Source organism: Macroventuria anomochaeta, assembly GCF_010093625.1.
Source record: "Macroventuria anomochaeta strain CBS 525.71 unplaced genomic scaffold BU25scaffold_54, whole genome shotgun sequence".
Taxonomy (NCBI): domain Eukaryota; kingdom Fungi; phylum Ascomycota; class Dothideomycetes; order Pleosporales; family Didymellaceae; genus Macroventuria; species Macroventuria anomochaeta.
The window spans coordinates 43929-57552 of NW_022985415.1; the positions used below are offsets into that span (position 1 = coordinate 43929).

General features: G+C 50.7%; 6 protein-coding genes across 6 annotated transcripts; 3 read left to right on the plus strand and 3 right to left on the minus strand.

Moving 5' to 3' along the window:
• Positions 1-554: 554 nt before the first annotated feature.
• Positions 555-791, minus strand: BU25DRAFT_354172 (uncharacterized protein; the record flags this gene model as incomplete). Its single annotated transcript, XM_033703503.1, has 1 exon — positions 555-791. A coding segment is annotated over one exon (237 nt), but the record flags the coding sequence as incomplete, so codon positions are not given.
• A 421-nt stretch (positions 792-1212) lies between these two features.
• Positions 1213-1572, plus strand: BU25DRAFT_304057 (uncharacterized protein; the record flags this gene model as incomplete). Its single annotated transcript, XM_033702033.1, has 1 exon — positions 1213-1572. A coding segment is annotated over one exon (360 nt), but the record flags the coding sequence as incomplete, so codon positions are not given.
• Positions 1573-6421: 4849 nt separating this feature from the next.
• Positions 6422-7474, plus strand: BU25DRAFT_416034 (uncharacterized protein). Its single transcript, XM_033707677.1, has 3 exons — positions 6422-7098; positions 7182-7271; positions 7328-7474. Exons 1-2 carry the CDS (start codon positions 6476-6478, stop codon positions 7264-7266), a joined length of 708 nt encoding a protein of 235 aa, XP_033555708.1. The 5' UTR covers positions 6422-6475; the 3' UTR covers positions 7267-7271; positions 7328-7474.
• Positions 7475-7930: 456 nt separating this feature from the next.
• Positions 7931-9805, plus strand: BU25DRAFT_416037 (uncharacterized protein). The gene is made up of 3 exons (XM_033707678.1): positions 7931-8491; positions 8541-8629; positions 8682-9805. The coding sequence occupies exons 1-3, from the start codon at positions 8294-8296 to the stop codon at positions 9412-9414; spliced, it is 1020 nt and encodes a 339-aa protein (XP_033555709.1). The 5' UTR covers positions 7931-8293; the 3' UTR covers positions 9415-9805.
• BU25DRAFT_354178 (Nicotianamine synthase) lies at positions 9555-10622 on the minus strand (the record flags this gene model as incomplete). Its single annotated transcript, XM_033703504.1, has 3 exons — positions 9555-9668; positions 9726-10230; positions 10306-10622. 3 exons carry the CDS (start codon positions 10620-10622, stop codon positions 9555-9557), a joined length of 936 nt encoding a protein of 311 aa, XP_033555710.1.
• A 362-nt stretch (positions 10623-10984) lies between these two features.
• Positions 10985-13522, minus strand: BU25DRAFT_236447 (amidohydrolase 3). The gene is made up of 4 exons (XM_033701471.1): positions 12622-13522; positions 12509-12569; positions 12059-12460; positions 10985-12006 (listed from the first exon to the last, which is right to left on the minus strand). Exons 1-4 carry the CDS (start codon positions 13132-13134, stop codon positions 11216-11218), a joined length of 1767 nt encoding a protein of 588 aa, XP_033555711.1. The 5' UTR covers positions 13135-13522; the 3' UTR covers positions 10985-11215.
• Between the last annotated feature and the right edge of the window lie 102 nt (positions 13523-13624).

A 13624-nucleotide genomic window follows, 5' to 3' on the forward strand; every position in this document is an offset into this window, starting at 1 on the left:
GACCGAGTATCAAGTCACTGACAATACTTGATGAGCAGCACAATCAATCCTCCTGTCAAGTATATAAGCAAGTAGACATGCTGCCCTTATGGCATTGTGTTCAACCTTGTCAATCAACTTTGTTATTGGAATCTCACCTGCTCTTGAGCCAGACAGTATACTCTGTACTACTCATTGCAACCAGTTGCCACGGTCTTTGACTAGACAACTACCTGACTATTACAAAGGCTACTACCGCCTTGCCTGGATAGTCTACTGTAATGGATGAGCGCCCTGCCCTTGATATCAATACTACGTGACATCTCCAAGGTATACCAAAAGGTAAGCACAAGAATACTTAAGCAAGTATTCTTTGTGTAGTATAATATATATAGTGCCAGCCAGCTTTGCCTCTAGCTGCTGTAAGCTAGTCTGCCCCACAGCCTTGCTGTGTGCAGAGTCGTTACATCTACCTGTGACCACCCAAGCTTTGCTTAGGTGACTGTCAACCCCTATGGCTTTCTGTACCTCTGCTCATCCCCAAGAACCAATTGACTAGTGTCTACAAGCTTTGCTTAAGGCACGAATTGTAACATGGTCTTGTGATGATCCTTCTCCATAGGGGTGGTCCACGCAGTAATAAGGGTATCTTTGTTGTGGTTGAGGAAATCAGTAACCCAGAATTTGCTAGGCTCCCTTCCAATAACTGGAGCTGCAAAATTCTTCAGCATTTGCCTTGTAGGCATAAGGTGTTGCTCTGTGAGTCCTCTGATGTACTGCACTAGCTCTGCCTCATTGCGTGGGTGCATCAATCATTGGCTGAGTGCCTGGTCCTCTTTTGACGTGCATTCCCTGTTCAATTGTCACGTCAGAGTTGAGCATGTTACACCATGTTTATTGGCAAGTTTGGTATATGAGAAATCATCACGATGACAAGTTGCACGTCCCTCTGCAACGGCTTCCTTCACAGACCTTGTGGTGTTGAGATAGGAGAGGTAAAAAGTATACTGTTATTATGCTGAGATGCATGTTGCGGTGCATGCGCATTGCGAGCACAGACACGGTACTGTGTCTGCCGGGTCAATGCACGTGTCAGGTCAATGCACGCATCAGGTCAATGCATGCAATCACCAAAACATCTCCAAATCCTCAATACCATAATTCTACCAAATTATGTCTGTTTTAGAAGCCCTTAAAAAGGCACACACAGCGAGCTCAGATGGATCAATTTGCCACCAAGAAGTTGCTAATCAGACAGGGTTGTTGTGCTCAATGCTGTTGCGCAATGACCAAGGCGTGACAGCCCCACGTGCAGAAGCAGACTTGCAACAACACAAGCTCACCCTACAACAAGAGCGTGAGCTCTGTGAGTACATAGAAGTACTTACTGAGCATCATCTTCCTCCTACAAGGCAAATGGTACAAAACTTTGCTGCAGAGATGGCTCATGAGAGTGTCTCTGACACCTGGGTGTCCAACTTCCTCTACTGTCACAGCGACACTCTCCTCCATAAATGGTGCACTGCCATGGACAAGCAGCGCCACTATACCAATTCCCCTGCAAAGTATGAGCAATATTTCAAGCTCTTACACTACACGCTCACCAAATATGAGGTAGAACCTTGTGATACATACAACATGGATGAGAAGGGCTTTGTAATTGGCCTTGTTGGCAGGAGCAAGCGCATCTTCTCCAAACAATCATACGAGGTTGGGAAAAACAAGCAGTCTCTACAGGATGGCAATAGAGAGTGGGTAACTGTCACGAAGATGCTACGAGTAGGCCCTTTAGGACTCGCTAAGAGTGTCACGGTATCCTCTCCAGATCCCCTGACAATATCCGGATCCGCTCCGTACTGTCCCTGACCATACACACCAAATCCCCAGCGTCCTTACACGCCTCCAAAGCGGATTACTACGTACGATATCTAAGTAGGTACAAGACGTTGTGTACCAAACAGAACTCTACCAGCAATAGTCTATATACTTACGTGTGGGTTCGTTTGGTTACCAGTTAATAATTGGAACTGAGTTGGATAGGTATTGGGGTTGCAAGTCCCAGAGCAGGGCTTGCAGAATTCTAATACTCCCGCTTCGGAGGTTGCAGGCCCGCTCCGGAGGTGACCGGAGGTTGTACGTCCGCTTTGGAGGCGTGTAAGGACGCTGGGGATTTGGTGCGTATGGTCAGGGACAGTACGGAGCGGATCCGGATATTGTCAGGGGATCTGGAGAGGATACCGTGACAGTAACACTGCTAGCAAGCGTGTGCGCAGATGGTTCAGCACTGCCACCGGGCCTCATATTTGCAGGCAAGAACAACACCATACAAAGCAGCTGGGTTGAGGATATTGAGCCAGGAAAACACTCAGTGTTTGTCACTGCAACACCCTCAGGCTGGACAAATGACCAGGTAGGGCTTGCCTGGGTAGAGCAGATGTTCAATTGCTACACCAAGAAGAAAGCTCACAGAAACTGGCAATTGCTCATTGTCAACGGCCATGGCTCTCATATAACTATGGCCTTTATCAAGTACTGCAATTGCCACCAAATTCTGCTGCTCATATCAGTACCCACACACTGCAGCCGCTTGATGTAGTATGCTTCTCACCCTTGGCTTCAAACTACAGCTCAATTGTTATAAAACACCTCCACCATAGCCAAGCCTTGCTAGGGGTGCCTAAGAGCAACTTCTTCCAACATGTTCTACAAGGCCTGGGAGCAGACTTTCACGAAAGGATTGGTGCTTAGTGCCTTCACAAACACAGGCATATCACCACTCAACCAGCAGGTATTCCTGCAGCAATTTGAGAAGCCTGAAAGCAAGGAGCCTAGCACTCCTCTACCATTTGAGGGAGTCGACTGGCAATTGATTGACCGTACTTTCAAGGCTGTAGTGCCAGACCAGAGCACAGAGGAAGCAAATAAGCTGAGGCGCTCTGTAATGGGGTTACAGTGCTGTAGTGAAGTAGGCTGTCATGTGTCAGGGCAATGGCACTAACCCATTGGGACGCTAGCGTGGTACAGGCGAGAGCGCATAGATAATTGGGCACACAATGACCAGGGAACGGTAGCAATTAATCTTACAAGACCTCCCCCCATTGCTACTGAGCTCGCTGTCACAGATACCCTTACACGCTCGCTCCACCATCTTGCAGCTCGCAATGAGCTGCTGACAGCGAAAATAGAGGCCTCCATGCTGTAGTTGCACAGCAGAAGCCCTCAAAGAAGGATTGCACTACGCTTGACCTACAACAGCGGAAGGAGTACCGTTTGCCAGCTACTCTCTACTCCCCATGCAAAGTAAGGGAGGCTCGCTATCGCAACAAGGTCAATGAGAGTGAGAGGCTTGCAAGAGAAGCTACCAAACATGAGCGCAAGGAGCAGCGAGCTACTACAGCACTACAGAACAAGTTGCAGAAAGAGCAGAGGTCAAAGGCTTATAGAGAGAAGCTGGAGGCATCCAAGGTCAAGAAGGCTGATCAGGCAGCCGAACAAGAGCGCAAAAAGAGAGAGCGCAACGCTGCAAAAGCTGTACAATTGCCCCACTTAGGCAAGCACAGAGTTTCACAGGAGCCTCCTACAGAGGCCCGTAAGCCTGCAAAGCGTGCGCGTGGTGCTGCAGCCAGTGTTGCTGCAGCATTTCGTTCTCCCACACCTCCACCAACATACAACAGACGCGGCTGCGCTATCAATAAACTACGCAAGTATGAGTGATAGAATTGTTCAGCTAGGCCTATAGAACACTCCACCAAGAAAACTCGCGATAATAGCTATTGTGTGTGGCTCTACAGCCTCACTTGTATGTGGTGTTGTGAAGAAGATCACGTGCATTGCTCCGGTGTGTGCATTGACCCGGCGGACACAGTAGTGCAGGTCGTAAATGCACTATTGCATTTCGGTGATGGATGGCGCCCTGAAAAGGGGAAGTTTCACCCATGGGGAAGCGGCGCCAAAGCATCGGGTGTGGGGAAGATCCTGCACATGAACTGTTCAAACGCCATCGAAGCGTGCGAAATGACGGCGCGCGATGCTTGCGTGACTTGCAACGATGTCTGGGATGGCTATGTCATCGACGCGCAATGGCAGTCAGCATTTTAAGGTGCGCCTGTGGCATCGTACGCATCTCCCACAGAGAAGTGAAGTGATAACACTAACTTGTCGCAGTGCTATCGTCGGTGCCCTTGGGTGCGGTCAGCTTGCAGATTGGCTCGGCCGCCGTATGGTCATCTCCCTCTGTCTTGTTGTGACCTTTGCAGCCATTGCCATGGAATTCGTTTCCACGACTCCTGAACTCTTCTTTGGAGGCAAATTCCTCAACGGCTTCGTTGTCGGTGCCCTGGCATCTGTCCCCGTTACGTATACAGTGACCGTGCACAGGCTGCACGCGATCGGTCAATGCACGCGATCTTCTTCACAACACCACATACAAATGAGGCTGTACAGCCACATATAAAAGTTGCTATTGCAAGATTTGTTGGTGGAGTACTTTATTGATATAGCTGAATAATTCTGTCACTGAAACTTGCGTGGTTTCCTAATTGCACGGCCGCGTGAGTTGAGCTTTGGTGGAGGTGTTGGAGAACGCACTGCGGCAACAACACCACCTGTAGAACAACGTGCACGCTTTGTAGGCTTATGAGGCTCTAGAGGAGGCTTCTGTGAAGCTTTGCGCTTGCCTAATTGGGGTAATTGTATAGCTTTTGCAGCGGCGCGCTCCTCCTTCTGATGTTTAGTTGCCTCAGCTTTCTCCTCACGAATGCGCTTGTTCCTTGCGATGCGCTCTTCTCGCACAACACGCCTCTTATCCTTCTCCTTCTCCTCTTGTAGCTTCTTGGCAATTCGGTCTTGCTTATCCTGTGCTTTTTGCACAGCTTCTTCAAGTTTTGTGCGTCTGTTGACCTTCTCGCGAGCGCGGGCTTCACGTACTTTGCGTGGGGAGTATAGAACCGCTTTACTGCGCATCTCCTTCCGTTGCTGCAAATCAAGAGTATAGCGCTGCTTCTTAGAGGGATTTTGTGCTGCAACTGTACTGCGGAGTCCTTTGTTTTCAGCTGAAAGTACTGCAACCTGAGCTGCCATGTGGTGGAGCGAGCGCTTCAGCTTCTTTGCACCTTCTGCGGCTGGGTCCTTCACCAAATCATTGAAGACTCGGTCAGCTTCTCGCCACTCACTTCCTGCAAATGGTGAAGGAGTACGGGGTGCCTCTGCAACTGGTTTGCGGAATCGATTGACGACAGAGTCTCTGTTTTGTGGGTGGATAGCTGCTACTTCAAACGCCCGTTGCACCAGGTCCGCTGTGAATACTTCAGTCCAGGACTCATAGAATAGGCGGAAAAAGTCGCTCTTCTTTACACCTGCTAGAGCTTGGCTATTGTGAAGGTGTTTAGTGACAGCGTTGCTGTACTTAGAAGCCAGTGGCGAGAAGAGTACTACATCGAGCGGCTGGAGCGTGTGGGTGCTGTGTGGGGGAAAAACCAGCAGCAGAATTCGATGGCGGTCGCAGTACTTGATGAAAGCCATTGTTATATGGCTGCCATGGCCGTCAACTACTAGCAATCGCCATGACCTGCGAGCCTTTGCCTTAGTAAAGCGCTCAAAAATCTGTTCTAGCCACGCCAATCCTACTTGATTGTTTGTCCAGCCTGAGGGTGTTGCAGTAACAAACACTGAGTGTTTTCCTGGCTCAATATCCTCCACCCAGTCGCTTTGTATGGTGTTGTTCTTGCCAGAAAATATGAGGCCTGGCGGCAGGACGCTGCCGTCAGCACACACGCCTGCCAATAACGTCACCCACTCTCTGTTTCCATCTTGAAGTGTTTGCCTGTTCTTTTGCAGCTCATACGCAAACTTTGTGAAGATCCTCTTGCTCTTAGACAGTACACCGATCGCAAAGCCCTTCTCGTCCATATTGTACGTATGACGCGGCTTGATTGAGTATTTGTGAATTGTGCGGTACAAGAGGTCAAAATAGAGGTCGTACTTCTGGGCGGAATCAGCGAGATGACGTTGTTTGTCCATGGCAGAGGCCCATTTGTATAGGAGCGTGTCAGAGTGTTGGTTGATGAAGCGGGTAACCCAGCTATCAGAGACGGACTTGTGAGCCATTTCGCTGGCGAAATTTTGTACCATCTGCCTTGTAGGAGGTAGATGACGCGCTGTAAGCTCTTCTATATACTCACAAAGCTCACGCTCTTGTTGTGGACTGAGTTTGCGGCGTTCTTTGTTGGCAATTGCACGCGGCAAGGTCACACCTCTGTCATTGCGCGACACTGTTGAGCGCGACACACCAAGCTTGTCAGCTAATTTCTGGTAGCAGATATCTTCGCCGGGCCTCTCTGCACGTGCAGTTTCAAGGGCATCAAAAACGGACATGATTTGCAAAAGTTATGGTGTTGAGGATTTTGGGATGGTATGGTGTTCGCGTGCACCGAGTGGACGCGTGCAGCCCGTGCACGGTCACTGTATCCGCGAGGTTGCTCCATTCGCGTTGCGAGGCATGCTTACCTGCTTGACTGCGCTTGCCTATACCTTGGGCCCACTTACAGTTGCTCTGATCGTCAACACAACTGGTTTGTACACCAACCGATGGTCATACCACGCAGTCTTTTGCGCACAGTTCAGCTTCGCTGCTGTCGCTGCAATCCTCGTGCCTTTAATGCCTGAATCACCAACTTGGCTGGTGTCCAAGGATCGTCAGGAAGCAGCGCTGAAGGCACTTGCCGGACTTGGCTACAAGGGTCAGGCCGGCGAGAGGAGACTTGCGAACACCAACAACACCCTCGAGCGGGTTAGAAAGGAGACTGAAGATGTCACTTATCTGGAGAGCTTCCGCAAGTCGAACTTGCGACGAACCATCATCTCCATCATGCCACTCTCTATACAAGCGCTTAGCGGTGTTGCCTTTACTTCACCTACTATATGCGGCTCGTTGGCTTCTCTACTGAGATGTCTTTCAAGCTTCAGATCGTCCAGCAGGTCCTGTCCCTCATCGGCAACGTCATGTCCTGGTACCTCGTTGACCGTGTCGGACGTCGCAACCCTACAATCTGGGGACTCGTTGTACTCACCGTCACCTTGTTCGTTATGGCTGTCTGTGCTGTTGCCGGAACAGTCTCTGCGCTGAAGGGTGCGATCAGCATGATCCTGATCTACTGCTGGCCGTACATATGAGGAACTCGACGAGATGTTCATGAAGAACGTACCTGCGAGGAAGTTCAAAACATACCAGACCGATACACAGGCCATGGGCGAAGCTGTCAAGGAGAAGGAGGGCATGTAAAGCGCTAGGTTCACTTGATCACCGTTAGCTAACCGTCTGTCAGTGACAATGATCACATTCAACGCTCACATTCTTATGCTCTGAAATGCTGTCCTCGCCTCCATAGTTTGCCGATGAACGCCGTCGACAGACTACCTGCCTCTGTGCTGAGAACTTTACAGAAGTTTAAAACCGAACCGTCGACCTTTGTAACGTACGCCCTACTGTCAAACTGCCGTTACATCGCTTATTGGTATTGAGTGGCTGGTGAATGAACGGCTCCTATTCTCGGCTATCCGTTTCGCTCTAGCGTCGGGTAGCGCTGTTTGGCGGATGGCCTCATCGCTTCGTCGACCTGCAACATCCGCATTGCTTCCGACATGAATCGTGCGAGACCGTCAGCAGCTGTTAAGCCACAGAAACATGACCACGAGCATGCACGCCACATGGTTCAAAGGCTTCACGATTGGACTCGGGGTGCTCAGCTGCTTTCCGAGCCGCTGAAGCACAGCTACCGTCGGCTCTGACGACGACATCTTCGGCTCTCGATGCGACGAGATGTTGAACTAGGGTTCCAACCGGAACTTTTCCAATCCTTCGTTACGTCAAGCGCGGATTCTCTGCCGAACACTGTGCTCACTTCAAAGCTTAAAAGCTTGAGAACTGGGTGAAGGTTTATTTCGACTGTGGGGCGTGTGTACTCCTGTCCACAGTATAGACTCACAGCTGCTTTCTCCGTGCTGATAAGTTCCAACGGCTTCAAGAGTGTGTGACCTTCTCTACCTCAAACGAGATATCGAATCCTGAATCTGCACGTGCGTCGATAGTCTGGGGACAAAGGCCCCACCTCCACAATTTCCACCCACTCTTGTGCCCACATGTAGCGTATGCAAGTGTCTGACCAGATCAAAGCTTGGCTTCACGCAGTTCGGAGGTTCTTATAAACCCATACGTCTGCTACCTGCGGCCGCGGCTTCTTCTACGTTTCTTGAACTCTTCGTTGCAGACAGGTGCTGCTATTTTGCTCAGACTAGACTCAGCTCTCGACTCATCAATATGCCCAACGAAAGCCTACGAAGAAACTCTTCAGCCATGGATGCATACAAGAAGCAAGACAGTCTTGACACGAGGCCTGCAACGCAGATCAAGGAAGAGCAAACTTCCTCAGATGAGTCGCAAATAAAGTCAAGCGCAAAGACGCGGCGTCGGAGAGCATCAGTCGCATGTACATCGTGTCGGGACCGACGTATACGTGTATGCCCGTTCCTCGTGCGTCTAATTCCGCTCGCTGACTCATGCGAAGTGTGTTGTGCCTTCAGGCAAGAAAGCATGTATACAATGCGAGCGCTCGAGTACTTCCTGCATCATCAAAGATGACGATGAAAGACGGAGGTCAGTCGAAGCCAGTGACAACCGTCCCCGATCGTTACTCACGACCTTTCAGGCCCATCTCACGTGCATATGTATACTCGTTAGTGGAAAGAGTAGCGTTGCTTGAGCGCCTGCTTGAAGACCAAGGTTTGACAGTTCCGCCTGCCAACCACCCACCAGAGACGCGCCATCGTTCTCGCCGAAGCAAGGATACATCCACTGTTGATAACACGTCTTTGTACTCATCCACACCTCAGGAAAGCTCCATTTCAGACGATCACACAGCATCATTACCATATAGCTCAGATGACCAGATCAAGGATGAACATCAGACCCCAAATATCAACAAGAGATCGTCGGTGCTATTTGATGTCGACTACGAGAGCGGACACATGAGCAAGAGGATGGGACAAAATAGTTTTATCGCACCGGTATATTTAAGAGCGGAATCGGCTAGGCAATATTCCACTGGTTCGGTCACAAATCGTAAACGTCCATGCAAGCTCGATCAACTTGCGAAAATACCATTGTCAGACCAGGCCTCCCTTTGGTCAACGAAATTCGACTATAGCAGCGACCAGGCAACAATACAACCAGGACCCCAAGACACGAACATCGAATGTAGGGCATACAGTGCTTGGGGCCATGGTGCATTCGACTTGCATGGTTACAACAATCACACACTGACAGTACAATACGGAGAAGTTTTACATACCGGACATCAATACAATGCCCCAAGCCCACCAAGAGGTGTAATCACAAATCTGGACTTCATGCCTTTAAATACGAGTGGCTGGTTCGAATGAAGACCTGTTGTCAGCTATGGTCTGGCATCCTTCTATCTTCCCGCTGTGACAGTGTCATTATAGATCAACGAACTCTTCGGAATATTTCGTCCACCACTCATCACTCACAAAGCTTCTCTCGCTACCCATTCCTAGACTGCCTATCGCTCCTTAACCCTCAACAGAATAACCGAGTTCACCACCTTAGTCCATGGATGCACCTCAATCAGCATCTCCAACCCCACCCTCTCCATATCATCACCCAGCTCAAGAATCTAGCAATCGTTAGCATCGCCTATGCAATATACACAGACCCTGCCAAATCAACCTACCGGATACAAAACACCTCGCAATCCCTTCGCACTCCTCGCCACCACCAACGCACCCGGTCTCAACTTCTTTACCAAACTCTCAAGGATCGATAGCTTGGACGGCGTATCTATACCCACCAGCGCAGCTAGGAAAACAACATCAAAGTCCTCCCACTTCACCCCTTCCCCCACGTCGCTCTCCTCAACACTAACATCCGCACACGCAAAGCTCATTCTCTCCGCATATCCCAACTTCTCGCACAATTGCCGGCTGATCGAAAGAGCTGAGGTGTCGCGATCGATGTTGTGCACATGCGTGGAGGGGTAGATGTCGAGTATGCATAGCGATGTGAGGGGGAGCGGTCCGGAGCCGATGAATGCGATGTTTTGAGGGGTCGTTGGGGTGAAGAGGAAGGCAGAGAGGGTGCTGCATTCGATGCGGGAGAGGTCGATGTAGTTTTGGTGGTAGGGGAAGGTGGTTAGGAGGGTGCGGGCTTGGGTTGGTGAGGCTGGAAGTGTGTCAGGTCTGTGTTTCGGGATCTGCGGTGTTTTGTCTGTAGGGTAGAGATTCGTGGCTTGAGACGTACCTTGGGACCTTAACGATTCATCGATGATCTTCTTTGCCCAGAATCGTTCAAGTTCCCCTTCCGCTGTAGTACAGAGTGGACGTAGCTGTTCACATAATGTGCGTATGCCTTGGATGCCGAAGAAGTAGCTAACGCACTCATGGCTGTATGGTACAATACACAAACTGACGAGCCGAGTGAGCAGTGCGTTCACTTTGTCTTCTGGAGCGAGGTCCGGAAGCTCAGATAAGACGCGATAGATGTCTCGAATCTCTGTTGCAAGTGTTTGCGCCGATATTGCGTTGGGAGTCGCGGTTTTGGGAGGGGTTTGTAATGTCGAAGCTGGGGTCATGTGCTTGTCGGACTTCGTCTTCTCGCTCTCCAGAACATTACGCATCGTATATTCCATTGTACTTATGTTTGCTGATGCCAGAAAAAGGAGTAAGAGTCGGGCGCAACCTGGGCATTTGAAGGTAAGACAACGCACAAGAAGAGCCACCCGTCACCACCATCCTGAAGAGTTTTATACGCACGCGCAAGTGTGGAGTAATGCCCCTCACGGGGGCAGTGAAGCTTGCTACTGCGGGTAAACCCTTGTAGTGTACAATGACAGGAAGCAAAAAGGAACCGAGAGGTGATTGAAGAGACCTGGTTGGAATTCTAGTGAGCACCGTGATGGCCCCCCACGTCTATCACACAAATCTTTGACGAGCGGGAGTTACACAAAGAAACAAGCAATCAGGAAGGTAGTGAGGTCAACTTGTATGCAGTAAGGTGAAGAATCTGACACGGCGTCCAGGGTCCTACGGCCGAGTACACCCTAGCTTACCATATGTGACCGTAGTAGTCTTGCTTTTGATCGTCACAGGTATGACAGGCACCTGCAGCGCGTCGAGATGTAACACGCGTTCTGGAAGTCGTGCATGAAAGACGAAGTCGGCACGTTCAGTGACCAGGGCGTTGGTAAACCAGTTCGCCGCCCACCCACGTCTCCCGTACAGTGACCTTACGAAGATCCTCCAGGTCCAAGCCTTCCAATGGCTCGTCAAGCACGATCCAGTCTGCCCACGCCCCCTCCTGTATGACACCAGCTTTGCCATCTAGGAACGCGCCGTATGCGGGATTGGTAGTAAAACCCTTCAATGCGTCCTCGACGGTAAGTGTCTCCTCGGGATACCAGCCAATCTTGCCACCGCTGAGGTCGAGACCTGTCCGCGGGCTACGCCGAGTGGTTGCCGCGTACATGCCTTCAAAGATGTTGGCCGGCTCGACCGGAAAGTCGCTACCAAGGACTGGGCCGAGAGGCAGGAGCGAGCGCATCCTGTAAGCTTCGTCTGCCGTTCGCTGCTTGCCGAGCCTTGACTCCGCATATCCCATGTCCGAGGTAGCGTGCGTAGGCTGAATAGAAGGGATGATCCCAAGTTCGAACATACGACGCTGATCATCTGGATGGATGATCTGTGCATGCTCAATACGGAAGCGGAATTTTTCCTGCTGACACCGCTTGAGCTTTGTGATTTCAGGGCACTGGAGCTTCAGTGTAATCTCAAACGCGTCGACGGCGAGTCGGTTTGCGTGATCACCGATGGCATGGATATTCACTTGATATCCTTCAGCCGCCCAGTTGTGAGTCAGCGACGAAAGAACGGTTGCGTTCACCAGCAGAGAACCAGTTGAAGTCTCTTTGTCGCTATAAGGATCGATCATAGCGCTGCCCCAGCTACCTAGAGCCCCATCTGAGTCGTGTCAGCTTGTCATTAAGGGCAAAGGAGCTTGAAATATACATACCGCCAAATAACTTGACGCTGCGAACGTGGAACTTGCCGTTTGGCGTGCTGAATTTCTTGACATCGTGCGGGCAGAAAGTGTTGCGAGCGTCGCACTCAATCATTGCATTGACCCTGACAGTCCAGTCTTTGTCATCCGAGAGCTCCTCGTAGAGCATCAGCTCGCTAGGAACCACACCGGCGTCGTGCATTCCAACGATGCCCAACTTGTTAAGCTCGTCCATGGCATCCTTGACGAACTTCGTTTTACGATCTTTACCAGGTTTAGGGTAGTGTTCCAGAACCATCTCCATCGCATTGTCGCAGAAGACACCCTTGGCTACAATCTCACCTCCAGCTGGCACCTCAGGTAGGGGCGAAGGAAGAAGATCAAGGACCTTGTCAGAGACCCAGATACAGTGCACTAAAGCTGTCAGGTCATCTCTCACAGCGTACCTTTTTTGCAACTCACCATCAACCCTGTCGAGCATGACATACTGGCCCTTGAAAGCTTCGTTGATCTCGAGATCAGACTTTAAACATGTCAGACGTTTGACATTCTCATGAAATTTGACTAATACTCACGGTAGTCGGCCAGTTGCTATTGAATTTGGCCTGGTCCCAACCAACACCCCTCATCCAATGCTGGTTTGTACCTTCCTCCGGATGATCTGCCTTGTACTGTACAAGCCGATCTTGGACCTCGGCCATGGACTCAGAACCGAAGAGGTTCACGGAATTGAGTAGTTCTCCATATTGGACCAGATGGCCGTGACCATCCCACAGACCAGGGTACACATGTCCAGCACGTGCGTCTTTGACGGCATCGAAGGACGAATCTTGCTTAATGAGGTCATACTCGAATACCCTCGAGAACCTTCCGTTCGAGACGCTGAAGCACTCAGCGTTGGGCAGGCCAGATGAAAGCGTTGTGACAGAAGTGTAGCAGTGCGTGTCCTCGAAGAGACTGCGGAATACCTTAAACCCAGCGTATTCGTGTATCGAGGCTGGGAGGAGGGTCTGAAGACCGATCTGGTAAAGTATGACGCCCAGAAGGACGGGCAATGTCACCCAGAACAGGATCGTATGTGCCGGCATGATGGTTTCAGCACTGTAGAGGCACAATAGAGATATGGGTGTGATAGACTTCGTGGAATTTCGATATCGCCTATCGGTGGGACATCCGCCCTGAACCAATCATGTGCTGACGAGTACTAGTGTCCCTCGCAGCCATTGTCGCGCCGCCCCACGACCCTCCATCTCTTCCCGCTGCATCATTACTGAATTCCTGAACAGAGATGAGTGAACGCACGTTCGTTGTGATAGCGCTTTAGGGCTGTGCTCTTTCCGGATCGTTCACGAGACGCGGAGCTAGCGCCATTATGTAAGCTCGTCAGCTCGGTCCGGATGTGTTGCCGCATTGATCACCCTGCAGCCTCGTAATCACAGCGTGCCTCATGCATGCACATATCTGTGCGCACAACATGTTAGGAGCGCCTTGAGTTTGTTCGAGAGCTTCCTTAAACATGCGAAATGTTTGCCCGCGGCCACACGCATTTACAGCTCCTCACAGCCGCTGAAGAGCACG

Coding starts and splice junctions, on each gene's coding strand:
- BU25DRAFT_416034 (XM_033707677.1), top strand. CDS start 6,476: ATGCTTACCTGCTTGACTGCGCTTGCCTATACCTTGGGCCCACTTACA. Junction 7,099..7,181: donor TTGCCGGAACAGTCTCTGCG/CTGAAGGGTGCG, acceptor TGAAGAACGTAC/CTGCGAGGAAGTTCAAAACA.
- BU25DRAFT_416037 (XM_033707678.1), top strand. CDS start 8,294: ATGCCCAACGAAAGCCTACGAAGAAACTCTTCAGCCATGGATGCATAC. Junction 8,492..8,540: donor GTCGGGACCGACGTATACGT/GTATGCCCGTTC, acceptor ACTCATGCGAAG/TGTGTTGTGCCTTCAGGCAA. Junction 8,630..8,681: donor GATGACGATGAAAGACGGAG/GTCAGTCGAAGC, acceptor ACGACCTTTCAG/GCCCATCTCACGTGCATATG.
- BU25DRAFT_236447 (XM_033701471.1), bottom strand. CDS start 13,134: ATGCCGGCACATACGATCCTGTTCTGGGTGACATTGCCCGTCCTTCTG. Junction 12,570..12,621: donor ATAGCAACTGGCCGACTACC/GTGAGTATTAGT, acceptor ACATGTTTAAAG/TCTGATCTCGAGATCAACGA. Junction 12,007..12,058: donor CAGCGTCAAGTTATTTGGCG/GTATGTATATTT, acceptor GACACGACTCAG/ATGGGGCTCTAGGTAGCTGG.